At 38.5% G+C, this 15,691-nt stretch overlaps 1 protein-coding gene across 1 annotated transcript in view; it reads right to left on the bottom strand.

Moving 5' to 3' along the window:
* LOC126471123 (DNA damage-binding protein 1) overlaps window positions 1-15,691 on the bottom strand; it is a 187,218-nt gene that overhangs the window by 84,066 nt on the left and 87,461 nt on the right. Inside the window, exon 6 of the mRNA XM_050099208.1 lies at window positions 12,517-12,670. Within this exon, the coding sequence (XP_049955165.1) occupies window positions 12,517-12,670 (154 nt within the window). The remainder of the gene's footprint in view (window positions 1-12,516; window positions 12,671-15,691) is intronic.

The following is a 15,691-nucleotide window of genomic DNA, read 5'->3' as shown; positions in this document are numbered from 1 at the left end:
ACGCGATTAATGAATACTTTGAGTAAATGTGATGAGGGGAAGAACATTCATTAATAATATGGATGAAGCAATTATGATGAGAAGTTATTAAAGAAACAGTGTACTGAATAAAAGTTAACAAGAGCATATGAAAAAATAAGTAAATAAAAATAAAAAGAAATAAAAAGGGTTTCTACTACCTCTTGTCATGTCGTGAAATGAGGAATATCCTACCCACTATTCTCCCCACCTCTCCCAAAGTATTCTTCCACTGCCTGCTGAATCTAAGCAATATCTTTATCCACCCCTACTCCATACCTGCTCCCAACCCTTGTCTCATGTCTCATATTCCTGCAATAGATCTAGGTACAAGACCTGTCCTAAACATCCTCCAACAACCACCTACTCCAGTCCAGTCGCAGGCATTTCTTATCGCAACAAAGGGAGGGCTACCTGTGAAAGCATTTACGTGATCTACTAACTAATTTGGAACCACTGTGCTGTTTTCTATGAGAGTACGACAAGTAACAAGCTATCTGTCTTCACAAATGGTCACCTACAAAGTGTGGCCAAGAGACAAATGGACCACCCAATTGCTGGACATGCTGCCCAACACAATGTGCTTTACTTCAATGACACCTTCACAGCCTGTGCCACCTGTGTCCTTTCTACCAACACCAGCTTTCTGAATTGCACAGATGGGAACTCTTCCTCCAATGTATCCGATGTCCCCATAATCCTCATGGCTTCAATCTTCGCTAGTCCCTGTCCTTCATCTGTCTACCCCCTTACCTATTCCCACACTACACCACACTACATAGCCTCTTATTCCATCAATGCAGCCACTTTTCTCTTTCCCCTTCTCCACTCCCCCCCCCCCCCCCCCGAACCAAACCACCCAACTGCACCTAACAGCCCTACTTCTGTCCCTGCTGTATGCTCCCACCTTCCCCCAGTCCTATCTGCTATCTCCCCTCCCCTTCCCATCCCATACCATGCCATCCTTACCCGCACCACCTACGCCAGACTGTTTCTACCCTCAGGTGCAATTGCAGACTGCAGTCCGGCAGCAATGGAAAGAGACAGTGGTCCTGTGTGTGTGTGATTTGTACTTGTATGAATTTGTGTGTGTCTATGTGTGTGGGAGGTGGGGGTGGGAGGGGTGGGGGCGAGTGGCACACACATGCTCATGTGTTTTCTACTTCAGAAGAAGGCATTCAGGCCAAAAGCTTAAATGTATAGCAGTTTTTTCGTTGTGTGTCTGCGACTCAATGTCTCCTCTATATGGTGAATAGCAATCTATCCGTTTTCATAATACTGTTGTAAACAGCAACTGTCATATAATATGTTTCAACAAAATTTTCATGATATTTATCAGAAATATTTCAGAATGATACTAACAATAGTCAAACTGGTGTTGTAAAAACAGTGATAATTGAGAGCACAGTGAAAATGTTAGGGCTGAAACAGCTGTCAAATGAACAATGATTACATTTACATATTTTGCTTGTTCTAATTTATAATATAAACCATTCTAATACAACTGAGTATTTGCAAAATGACAAAACCAATATTTAAAGTCAAAACAAAGATATGCGCAGCCACAGTTCTTAACTTTCCTGTGTTTAACTGCATGTGAGCTCTACCTTTTAATTAAATTAATTGTGGTGCTCTTTAATTAAGTTTGTGACTCATAATATCCATGATATAGAGGACATAATGGGGTTGGAAGTTTAAAAGTGGTAGCTGTAACATGACTGTATCCTTTGGTGTGAAAGACATAATCATAAAAGATGGTAAGAGAGCTTGAATCAATATCATTTAGCAGAAAATGCTGCCACATTGAAATGATTTGCAAATCTGAATCTTTAAACTTGTCAGAACTTGTGAGGCATAAATGAATAACAGCTGCACAAACAAAGGAAATATGAAATACAAAACTCACCATGGAGAATCACTGGGTGAATGGTGAACAGACACTGTGGGCTGCATATGATGTACACAAAAATTTACAGTACTGCAGTGAATAAGACATTGTGGCTAGTTAAGTTCTCAATTTACAGCAACAAGAAAGTGTCACACACAGCAAAACATAGTCGGCATAGTCAAATTTTGGCACTTTTGGGATTATATAACAATTGACAATTCAGAACAAATAGGGTTAGTCATTAACAATCAAGAACTTATTCAGTAAACAAAGTCGTAGTTGCATTTAAACTGTTGATTTTAATTTTTAGATGACCAGTTTAGATTTTCTAAAGGGATCATCATTTGATCTACATTCTGTGAAGAGGAATGAAATATATTGCTTCAGTTACAATCGAAATGGACATTAATATACAATAATGTAGTAAAACAGCAATGCGTGATACACCCTTGATGACAGTAGGAATAGCTGGCGTAGAGTAGGTCCATCAGTGCTGGCTTGGAGAACACTACTGAATACTGTTCAGTTGCTGGTAGTCAAATAGTGGAAGCCTCACCCATTGTCTTTGACGTAATGTCATAGGTGGCCAATGGCCATGAGACTTGATTAAATTGTGTGACGAATGTGTATTACATACTACATTATTAGGAGTTTGGTCCTTAAGAAAACAACAAAGGATATTTTGACGTTATAAATAACAACATAACAAGATAAAAGTGATGAAATAGAAAAAGTCACTACCCAATGACAGGACTCATTTAAACATGGGCTGCCTTCAGCCAGACCTTCCAGTAAATGTAAATGTAGCAAAGACAGTCAGCAGGACGCTAGCTTGTTAACCAAGGAGATGATATACATTCCACCATTAAGCAAAGATGTTATGGATACCCACTGTCCAGAAGGGCACCACCTAATAACCACAGAAATGATGTGTAATCGATTCATACTGTCATATGCTAACAGACGTATGTGACCATGTGCAGCTAATGTAATACACTTATGTAATGGGTATTTTACATAGATTAGTTGCTTGTTATGTCGTAACATTTTCGCAGATAAAATTAGTGTTTGTTTATATGGCTGAGTCACTCCTTACTAGGAGTAAACAAACCTAAAACATGAATTATGAAGACATACAGCCACTTTGTACAAGTGCAAGGTACATGTAAATATCAAGAGAGCACCAGATTGCGGATTTTAGTCACGAACAACGAATAAATTAATAACAGTGCTAAGGTGGTACGATTAGACCTATTCTGTATGGCCATATAATAAATATTTATGTGTATAATTTGCAGTCTGTTATAGTGTTATATTTGCACAGACATATGCCCAGTCATCTGGTAGAGACTGTTTTTTATTTCATCACTTTTATCATATATGTTGTTCTTTATGACATCAAAATATCCTTCGTTGTTTTCTCAAGGACAAAACTCCTACTAACAATTCATCTAACACATGTTTTTCACACAATGCAATCAAGTATCATGGCCATTGACAACCAATGATGTAGGTCGGAGACAATGGGCAGGGCTTCCGCTATTTGTACTACCAGCAACCGAACCATATTCAGTAGTGTTCTCCATGCAAGTGTGGATGGATCTGCTCCATGCCAATGATTCCTACTGTCATCAAGGATATATCATGCAATGCTTTTTTACTACATTGTTAAATACTAATGTCCATTTCAATCGTAACTGAAGCATTATGTTTTATTCATCTTCACAGAATGTAAATCTGATGATGATCTCCTTTGCTGATCAAAAAAGGTCATCTAAAAATAAAAATTAATAACTTACATGTGGCTATGATTGTGTTTACTAAATAAGTTATAATATTAATAGATTGATATTTTCCTGGAACAATGTTCCCAAAATTTTTCAGTATTCAAGAAAATTGTTTGTGTGTATTGAATGTAGGAATGACAAATGAATTTAAAGATTCCAGGTTTTTGCATGCCAGCTAAATGAGGGGAGAAGCATTTGACAAAATTTTTGCAATCTAAGATCGCATTAGATCAGCTCCAACAATGGAAAATCTAGGATGGAATAATTATAATATTATAAAAAGGATAGTGTGCTACTCACCATAAGGTGGAGATGTTGAGCTGCAGACAGGCACAACAAAAAGACTACTAAACAAGTAAGCTTTCAGCAAGAAGGCTTTCTTCTGAAATAGACAACATACACATCTTCATCTTCAAGCAAACACAGCTCACACACACGACCACTGCCTCTGGCTACCAAGGCCACACAGTGAGCAACCGTGCACGATGAGAGAAGCAATCTGGGTGGTGGGGGAAAATAGGAGGCTGGGACAGGAAGGGAGAGGGAGAGCAGAGTATGGGTATGGGACAGTAAAGTGCTGTTTGTGGGAGCGTACAGGGATAAGACGGAGAGAGGGTCAGGCAGCTACGTGCTGTCAGGAGCTAAGATGAGGGTGGCAAAGGAGAGGCTGGGTGGGGGAAGGGGGTAGCAGAAAAGTAGAGAAATAAAAAGACTGTGAGTGCATTTGTGGAATAGGAGGCTGTGGAGTGGAAACAGGGAAGGGTTAGATGGCTGAAGGACAATGACTAACGAAGGTTGAAGGCAGGAAGGTTACGGAAACATAGGACAAATTGCAGGGAGAGTTCCCACCTATGCACTTCAGAAAAGACGGTGTTGGTAGGAAAGATCCAGATGGCACAGGTTGTGAAGCAGTCATTAAAATGAAGAATTTGGTGATGGTCAGCATGCTCAGCAACTGGGTGATCCAGTTGTTTCTTGGCCACAGTTTGTCAGTGGCCATTCATGCAGACAGATAGCTTGCTGGTTGTCATGTCCACATAGAATGAAGCACAGTGGTTCTAGCTTAGCCTGTAGATCACATGACTGGTTTCATAGGTAGCCCTTGATGGCATAGTTGATGCTTGTGACCAGACTGGAGTAGGCGGTGGTGGGAGGATGTATAGGACAGGTCTTTCATCTAGGACTATTGTAGGGATATGACCCAAGAGGCAAGGGGTTGGGAGCAGGGTTTGCGTAGGTGAGGGTATTGTGCAGGTTTGGCGGGTGACAGAATATCAGCGTGGGAGAGGTGGGGAAGATAATGGGTATGACATTCCTCATTTCACGGAACGATGAGGTTCAGTTGCTCCAGTCCTAGATGGTATAGAGTCACGAGGGAAATGCTCCACTTTGGCCAGACAGTGGGACTTTGGGAGGAGGCATATGTTCCCACAAACTGTACTTTACCGTCCCTCACCCATACCCTGCTCTCCCTCCCCACCCCGGTCTCCTCCTTTTCCCCCAAACAACAATAGAGAAGTCACGAACACAAAGAGAGATTATAGCCACAGGCAAACAGAGGAAGATCAGTATATATGGAAGTGATACTCCCAGAATTGGGAGAACCAATACATTGTGTTTAAAGGAAAGCCGAATAAGTTTGTGTATGGTCAGGAAAATAAACACAGAGAAGTGACCAATTGGTGGAATGCTTCAGTAATGAAACCAAGGGTAGTACTGAAAAAGTCGAACATAAAGCTCAAGAGAACGATAAAAAGATCGTACAGGTAGAAGCACAATTGACAACAGATAAGAAGCAGCAGGCGAAACTAACAGCATATATAAATAAATCTGAAGAATGGGTGACTGAATTAAAAATACAAGAACAATTCCTAGAAAGTATAACAAAATATAGTAGCAGCAGCAAAACTGATAAGTACATGGGTAAGTTCACTGTACAGAGCAAGATAGTAGACACACAGAATGAACCTATCCCAAAAGAGGAGCCTAAATTAATTAATTTTCTTTCAGCAGTATGCCATCCAATAGTGACATTTTCAGAAGCATTCCATTTAACAAATTCAATCTGCACAGCCAGTGACACCCAGACGAATTTATATGATGCTTCAAAGGTATTATGCCTGATGCCTGGCCCACAGAATAAAAGGTGTGCTTCATAGACAGACTGCTGGAAAGGCAAGCAGTGAGTTGAGGAATATGGCTGGAAAAGATTATGTATAAGCAATTCGAAGAGGTCTTCTGCACAGAGCCTACAGGGAGGCATAATAAAAACACTCACTGGCCACAGAACAAAGAGGAAGATTGTACTTTTACAAATTTTTGGAAAAAGAAATACAACAAAACCAGTATTCAGGATGTCCACTGGAGGAGAGCATGGCCATAAACTGGGTAATGCAATGATTGCTGTACCACATTTTCATCAGAGTCACAGGTACAATCAGTGTCCAATTTGTGACTGTATGCGTTGGTACACTGTATCGGTACCTCTGACGAAGGAAAATCAGAATTGTAGATTTTGAGATGTGGTACGATAGAACCTCAGCTAGGCTTAAAGCTTGTAAAACAAATGTTGTATTCACACTTTTGAAATGCCCAGAAAAGTGTTAAAATAGTATAAATTGAGGAAGAAGCATTAGGAGAAGAGAGGAAAAAATAAACCAAGGAAAACAGTGGAAATACAGTATCGCTGCACCGTCCGATATACAGCTGTTGGGGCAACAGAACAGGAAAATGCAGGAGAACGCCATGTAACTATTTGCGATTGTGACACAGAGGTTTCAAGTGCAATGAGAGGTGACGTCTTGTGTTGAGAGAGCAAGAAGCATTTAGACCTGAATGCAAGAACAATAGAGAGAAACAGAAACCGCTTCAACTAATGCTGGATAAAAATGAAATGTCTTAACGAATAGTGGGAGAGATTTAATAAAGAGTAAGAAAAACTGCTAGAACAAAAGGAAATTGCTGTACCCGAGATAGTTCCTCCTTTTAGCCATGTAGATCTTTGGTAGGAAGTAGCAGGACTCTTTGATTCTGGTAGCCAACAGCTTGTATGATGCATTACTATAGAGTGGGTTGATGTCCAAAGCCTTCCAGTACATGGGTTTAGAGTAAGTGAGCAACTGGTGGTGGACATAAACTGATCAAAACTCAAGTGTTACTGAATGTTACAAAAAACAGAATACAATATGAAGTAGTGCCATTAGTAAAATTGCATCTAAAGGAAAAATATTTTATTGGAGCTGATTGGATAGATAACCACAAGGTAGAACTTGATTACAGTAGGACTGAAATGTGACTGTGGGGGGATGGGGGAGCACTATATGTAATTTTAAAGAGACCACTCACCGACTAACAGAATTGTTAAGATGTCAACAGACACATGCAACAAGAGAAAGACATAAAATGAAATACAGAAGAAACATTAGATTGTAAAAAAGTATCCAGAAGAAGGTAGCAGCTATTGCAGGGTTAGGGGCAGATGCAGTCCAACAAATGTCAGACATGTTGAATACTAAAAAGTTTGCTCTACAAAACGCGATCACATAAAAGGTCCACTTACAAGATAAAAATCATATCTGAGTAGCCTTTTTATATTAAATCATATCTTATTCCAAAACAAAGAAAGCAGCTGTTGAAAGAAAATCAGAAATGATGATGTCTTTCGGAATCAAAGACAAGGTGTGCAACCATAACAACAGTCCACTAGTTGTGATAGACAAAAAGAATCAGCAAGTGAACTTGGTTTTAAACATGTGGAATGCTAATCATATCTTTAAGCCAGAAACGGACAGTCCAGTTAGTCTGGACAAATTGTTGCAAAAATATAAGGAAGTAAAGATCTTCAGCAGTTTCAGTCTGAAACCAGGCTACCATTAAATGAAACCGGCAGAAGAATGTCTACCATACACAGCATTTGTGCACCAACCTTGGTAAAATTCAAGTCACAGCAGTGACACTAACTGTATGGGATTTTTATTTTTGAAACAATACCCAATGGTTTTTTTTGGACTGGGTATAATCTGAGTTGCCACATACTACACAGCTTATGAGCTGTTAAGTTAAAGAGACAAAGTATGAATGAAACTTGTGAAGTACAACAAATTTACTGCATACCAACTTAAGTCTGCCTGTACTACTTACACACAATAATTAACTGTCTTGTTGTCAATAATCGACCACTGCAGAGAAGCCATATGTTGAAGCAGCATCGCGAGATGCCAATGAACAAGAAAGAGGAAGACACACCTCCTGTAGTTTAGAGGTGCCGCTGCTATGCGAGGCTCTTCGAATACTGCCACAGAGGACAGAAGGGATGATTTCTGTTGGGATTCTAGTCTGACCCTACAAGAATATCAATAGTTTCACCACGATTATCGAAATGCAATATAGTTCCACATTAGCCTACAGAGGATAGCGTCAGCATACATCGTGCGATCAAGCTTTGTTCCTGCTTACTTGGACAGTTTTGAGTGCCACCAAAGGACACGTAATTGCCATGACTGCAGTAAACAGTTTGTGTTCCTTAACTGCAGACCTGCACTGTAAGGAACTTGGTGACCTAAGCTGTTCTCGTGTATTTGAACCTCTGTTAGTTCCGAACACATCTCACAACCACAGCAATTAGGAGCAAAAGTTAAGTGTATGGTTTTTGTATTACTAAAGTGTTCTGATCATTAACTGGTAACTTGTTTACTTGTGTGTGGTGTCCAAAGTAGGAAAGTACTCTTTTGGCTGAAACGTCATGCAGAACCTCATTAATAGCAGACGCAAACAAAGGCCAGTTGGCTCTGTAGTGTCCAACATGGTAGTCACTCTGTCTGGTGATGGCAAGGAAAGAACAGCATCAATGGAAAGTGCTTACTGACACTGTCATTGGTCAGTGACCAATGTAGTGAAGCCACAAGCTTAGGGGAAGAGATTGTTAGATCAGTTGCTGAATAGGTCCCATGGGCAACACTGAAGTGAGTAGGGAAACCATCACTGAGATGGCACAGATCATGGTCTGTGTGAAACATTGTCAATTAGAGGGCCATTACCAGATGAAGTGGTACTCGACAGACAAATTTCTGGAAATATAGTAAAGGGAACACTCAGTGTCTATGATGCTCCTGTAGCTCTGATTCTCCAGAGTTTTAACTGGATTTTGTTTGTGTTTTTATCCCAAATGATTTCCTTCACCTTCTCAGTGTTTCCTTTCGACAACCATAGCACCCATCTCTGTACCTAATGATTATACTGGTAGGATATATTTATAACAATTACAATCTATGTTTCGATTGGTGTTATACTAAACACTCCTATTAATGTTTTTAATCAATGTTACGATTTAGGTGTGTGTTCCTACTTTGACAGTGAAACTGTTGTATCAATACGGTTGCTGTAAACTGGATCAATAGGGTTTCAATATGGTTGTTGTAAATCCAAAAATGGCAACAAAGAATGTGAAATGGTATTATCTGCTTGCTGGAAATGGTATCTTATAAGCCACAGTACCAGAGCTAGCTTGTCCACGTGACTTTACTAAATAATTGATGAAGTATTCTTTTTTATCAAGTTTGTGGCGGTTTGCCTTTTTTCGTTTCTCGTCGTCGGTGTCGATGTACTGCATTGTGATACTAGCTGAAAAATGGGGTGTGGAAGTACAACACTGACTACTTTAAATAATGTAGCTGACAGGTGCACAGTTGTGTCTCATAGTAGTTTACTTTCACTGTTCACAACCCCCCAATAATACACAGTTATACAAAGCCAGTGCACTACTGTTTCAACTTTCCATAAGCCTCTCTAATAGTTTGCAGTCAAACCTCCACATACTGCTACAATAGTTTACTACTGAGCATCTACGAGCAGTAAAAGCCTAACCACAAAGTTCACAGTTCTTGAAGAATAGAAGATACATATGAAGCAGACACTTTTATTGTTTTAACACAAGGCCTAATTGTGTAACACTTATTTTACAGTTAAAGTTGAAGCACAGTAGTTGTTCTAACAAACGCAGGTTTCTCGTCTGAAACTCTGCCGTGGACTGACTGTCTCGGCACCAAAAATCAGGCCCTTATATAGGACAAAAAAATCGCCCCCCTTATATATCATCACAATAATAGGCCCTGAAACTACACATTGTTTGATGTTTAATTAACAGAAATTATGATTAAAACTTAACTCATTAAATTAACTGAATACATCAAAAAATTGGTTCTTTTTAACAGTTTCTACCATTACAAGAGTTAAGCCGAATTATTTTTGTTTAAATGATGAAATTAACAAATATCATTATGCAAACAATACTTTTGACAAAACTGTTAATTATTTACAAATTAATGAAGGGCTGGCTTTGCTAACATGTTTTCAAATAGAGCCAAATAAAACCTTTAAGAATATGATTAGTTGTTCCTCCAAATGTCTGTAATTAGCACAGTATTTACATTTGTTTATAAGTTAGCAACAGTATTTAAGTTATGAAACAATTACTGATTTCGCCCTACAATGAAAGATACTAACTAGGAATAGTCAAAATAAATTAGAAAATCAATTACATACATAAAATTAAGCACAAAATTAGGTCTGGTGTTACAATCTTTAAAACTGAGGGCCAACCTTCCTTTTTTTTATGAAAACGCATATAATACTCATGTATGTTAATGGCAGTTAGTTAAAACTGAAAAAATGAATTTTAAAGAAGCAGATGGCAAAACAAGAGTGGAAGTAAAAAATATCCCAGCTTACTTTGTCACAAGTTCAACACAAAAAACCTACACATTTGACTCAAACAAATGAAAATTCCTTCTAATTTAAGGGTAGGATTTCTAGTTAGGGAAAGTTTACCTTTCATCAGTAAAAAGGTTATCTAATGAACGGCCACTGTATTTATTGGTCACACCCCATTTCTGCATCAACAATAGAATACTTATTGCTTTTCCTTCCGTCTTCACCCTCAAGTTTTGATACAGCTACTAGAATATTGTCTACATTATCCTCCACCATCAAGGCTAGACAGAAACTTGGCAGTGCCTTTGGTCATGCTTTTGGTTACCTTTAGTTGTCCAGATTTATACTCAACAGTTTGTTTTCTCTAATAACCCACCAACTGCTTTAAATGCGATTAGGAGTTTGGAAACTTCTTAGCTGGTCAATAAAAGGCTATCAAAGCTGCCTGTGATGTCCACCATTACAGCCACTGCATATTTCCTAAATGTGCTATCCACCAGGTGTACAGACTTACTAAGGCATCGTCAATTGATTTCTCATTTCAGAATCCAAATAGTCTCAGGTGCACTGCATGATGATATCCAAGTTTGCAACTGGTCACAGAGGAGTCTTGCATAGACTTTGCCTTAGTATTAATGATGCATTTGGGTCTACAGCTATTAAGATATTAAGTATCTGTACTGTATCCTTTTAAAATAATTACTGCTCTTGCTGTTTTCCATTTCTTCAAAATACACCTTAATAATATGAAATCAATAAGACCTGCTCATATAGCCTAATGTGCAGCACTCTAGCTTGTGAGACTGCAAGGTGAGCCAGATCAGGCCAAAATTCTTGTGGTGGATTAACGACCATCGCTGATGCACTCGCCAGCCTGCGTGTGGTTTTAGGCAGTTTCCCATGCTTGTTTAAGCAAATTTCTGTATATTATCACACACAGAACAAAGTTTACACAATTCACAGACAGGTGGGGCATACAGCTTTCTTAGGCAACTGACCACTGCAGCAAGAGGAAGGGCATATCAGGGCAAAGTTAACTGTAATAAATTTGGCAAATCTTGACTACAGCAGAGTGGATACTAAACAGGGTTAATACTAACAGAAAGAAGACGAAGACTACCAAGTCATTAGGAATAGGTGTTAACTACGGCACAATCCACAGAGCTGTATGCTGAAAGGTCTTTAAATGAAAGTTTTTCCTTTCTTTATTTTATAGATGATCAAAGCCACTTCTCCCTCTGTAAAATGAAGTGTAACAATGTTGTTAAGATCCGAGACTCTGACTGTCATTACCTCTAACATAATCCCAACACACTTGCTTAAGTTTAATAATTCTTTTCTTGTACATAACCGCACTCTTGCGCAGTACAATAGGAAGCATGCAGCCATAAAAAATATTTGATGACCTCTCATGTACATTAAATGTTCTGGGATGAAATTAAAGCTGTTTTAAAAACAAATGGAAATAATCTATGCTTCACAACTCTACTCCACGTCTGAATTTCTGAGTGGCTAGTATCAGAGTAAGGTTGGGTTACATTTATTATGTTTTATTGTAGATTAAGATTTACTTCGAAATTCAGTTACGTAAATAGCTAACTTGCAGATATGTTTCCTTTGAGAAGATGTGTCATAAATGTGACCTGGAGAAACAATACAGAGGATGATGTAAAAAAAGAACACACTGTAAATAATATACACTCTTCCTAACAAGGAAGTTTCAGAAATGAAGAACAGAAAGGAAGAAAATGGCAATTATTTGTGACAGTCTATTTTCAGACTCTATTATTGCAGTACACAAATGAGAAATGGTAATCTATTGAGACAGCAGTGTTTTTTGTCTCTCCCCCCCCCCCCCCTTTATTTTAACTTTCACACAGAAGTATATAAAAGTTGTAACTAATAAATACCTATCACTACATGCAGCTAACAAAATATTAATCAGAGAGTCATCAACAGGAACCCCCCCCCCCCATCCCCACCAAAATAAAAAACTTACCAATAAAACAGCATGTCAATTTCCTATATTTAGTGTACCCTCATGAATACAATGAAAGTTTATCTGGCATGAAAGTAAGAAAGAATACTGCAAGCTTCATTCCATAATGTACTAACCTAATAATTCCACTTTCAAATCCTTTATTGTCAATGTTCCATCCATTTTCTCCTCTTGTTCAAGTAACAACATGAAGAGGTGTCCAGCCATATCACCCAATAAATACCGGGAACCATTTGAGTCTACCTGTGCATAGCACACTATTGTGCTTTGCTGGAAGTAGAAGAACGAAAATGAATATTCTCTTCGATGACAATCCAAATTTTATTCACAACATATAAGCTAAAACTTTCAAAAAGAACTATAACTAAACTGATTAACAGATATGACATTGCCCACAGTGAAGAGAATTACGCTGCTTGTCTCACAAAAATAACCTTAAATGAAACAGATGAACAAATCAAACAATGGAAACTGCACGTAAGAATGTCAACAATGTAGGAAAAGACAGATCCCTACCTTAAAAAAGCCAATACAATTAAAAATTGTGCCTGTCTGCAACTTCATACTTCTCCTTTACAGTAAGTAGCAATCTATCTTTTTCTACATTGTTGATGACACATGAACATTCTGTAACAGTTTTCTTTGTACATAAACTGAAAGGAAGACATAGCCTTCTTCTTATAACAGCTATTAAGTTAACCATATGTTTTTTTTTCACTCTGTTCTGATGCTTGGGCATAATTTTTAACTTCAAATCCAAGAGATCAAATAAAATGCACACTATGAAAACAAATTACTCTTATGAAATTATGGAGCTTAATGAAACTATAGTGTGGTGATTAGTTTCAAAAGACATTTTCTCTGTAAAGAAACGTCGTGAGCATTTATTTCCAAGGATTCAGAATAAGCCAGATTTTCTTAGTTTAAGTAAAGAGTAGGGAAGGCAGTGCAGTGTTTTAAGATACTACACTTATTTACAAGACAAGTGGATGTAAAGCCACATCTAACTATCCTGATATTTGTTTTCTGTGATTCCTCTGTAGTTCAAATAATTTTTGGGGTGTTTCCTTAAAACAGATAACTTACTTCCTTTCTCCTTCTACAAGAAAGCTAGTGAACCATTTTTAATGACCAGACTGTCAAAGAGATGTTAAACACTTTAACCGATCTGCCTTAATTTGTTGTTGTGGTCTTCAGTCCTGAGACTGGTTAGATGCAGCTCTCCATGCTACTCTATCCTGTGCAAGCTTCTTCATCTCCCAGTACTTACTGCAACCTACATCCTTCTGGATCTGCTTAGTGTATTCATCTCTTGGTCTCCCTCTGCGATTTTTACCCTCCACACTGCCCTCCAATGCTAAATTTGTGATCCCTTGATGCCCCAAAACATGTCCTACCAACCGATCCCTTCTTCTTGTCAAGTTGTGCCACAAACTCCTCTTTTCTCCAATTCTGTTCAATACCTCCTCATTAGTTATGTGATCTACCCATCTAATCTTCAGCATTCTACTGTAGCACCACAATTTGAAAGCTTCTATTCTCTTCTTGTTCAAACTATTTATCGTCCATGATTCACTTCCATACATGGCTACACTCCATACAAATACTTTCAGAAACGACTTCCTGGCACTTAAATCTATACTCGAAGTTAAGAAATTTCTCTTCTTCAGAAACGCTTTCCTTGTCATTGCCAGTCTACATTTTATATCCTCTCTACTTCGACCATCATCAGTTATTTTGCTCCCCAAATAGCAAAACTCCTTTACTACTTTAAGTGTCTCATTTCCTAATCTAATTCCCTCAGCATCACCCGACTTAATCTGACTACATTCCATTACCCTCGTTTTACTTTTGTTGATGTTCATCTTATATTCTCCTTTCAAGGCACTGTCCATTCAGTTCAACTGCTCTTCCAAGTCCTTTGCTGTCTCTGACAGAATTACAATGTCATTGGTGAACCTCAAAGTTTTTATTTCTTCTCCATGGATTTTAATACCTACTCCGAATTTTTCTTTTGTTTCCTTTACTGCTTGCTCAATATACAGATTGAACAACATCGGGGAGAGGCTACAATCCTGTCTCACTCCCTTCCCAACCACTGCTTCCCTTTCATGCCCCTCGACTCTTATAACTGTCATCTGCTTTCTGTACAAATTGTAAATAGCCTTTCGCTCCCTGTATTTTACCCCTGCCACCTTCAGAATTTGAAAGAGAGTATTCCAGTTAACATTGTCAAAAGCTTTCTCTAAGTCTACAAACGTTAGAAACGTAGGTTTGCCTTTTCTTAATCTTTCTTCTAAGATAAGTCGTAAGGTCAGTATTGCCTCACGTGTGCCAACATTTCTACAGAATCCAAACTGATCTTTCCCGAGGTCCGCTTCTACCAGTTTTTCCATTCGTCTGTAAAGAATTCGCGTTAGTATTTTGCAGCTGTGACTTATTAAACTGATAGTTCGGTAATTTTCACAACTGTCAACATCTGCTTTCTTTGGGATTGGAATTATTATATTCTTCTTGAAGTCTGAGGGTATTTCGCCTGTCTCATACATCTTGCTCACCAGATGGTAGAGTTTTGTCATGACTGGCTCTCCCAAGGCCGTCAGTAGTTCTAATGGAATGTTGTCTACTCCCGGGGCCTTGTTTCCACTCAGGTCTTTCAGTGCTCCGCCAAACTCTTCACGCAGTATCATATCTCCCATTTCATCTTCATCTACATCCTCTTCCATTTCCATAATATTGTCCTCAAGTACATCGCCCTTGTATAGACCCTCTATATACTCCTTCCACCTTTCTGCCTTCCCTTTTTTGCTTAGAACTGGGTTTCCATCTGAGCTCTTGATATTCATACAAGTGGTTCTCTTTTCTCCAAAGGTCTCCTTAATTTTTCCTATAGGCAGTATCTATCTTACCCCTAGTGAGATAAGCCTCTACATCCTTACATTTGTCCTCTAGCCATCCCTGCTTAGCCATTTTGCACTTCCTGTCAATCTCATTTTTGAGGTGTTTGTATTCCTTAATTTAATCTAACAGAACTGCTTCTGCTTAGAATCAGTTCTTCTAACGTCACAATGTAAACACCTACAGAGCGCAATAAACAGTGTAGGCAAAATCAAAGACAAAAAACAGAAAAGTGACATGAATGTCTCGAAAAGTAGCTAGTAAATATAAAAATACCAATGCCAATGTGACACACACACACACACACACACACACACACACACACGTACACACACACACACAAAAGAAAGAAATTACCGACTCTCTTTCTTTTTCTTCTCCACATCTTTTTTG

The sequence above is a fragment of the Schistocerca serialis genome, chromosome 1 (assembly GCF_023864345.2).
Source record: "Schistocerca serialis cubense isolate TAMUIC-IGC-003099 chromosome 1, iqSchSeri2.2, whole genome shotgun sequence".
NCBI lineage: Eukaryota > Metazoa > Arthropoda > Insecta > Orthoptera > Acrididae > Schistocerca > Schistocerca serialis.
The sequence above is the reverse complement of the archived record's forward strand: the minus strand, read 5'-3'. Positions and strand labels throughout refer to the sequence as shown.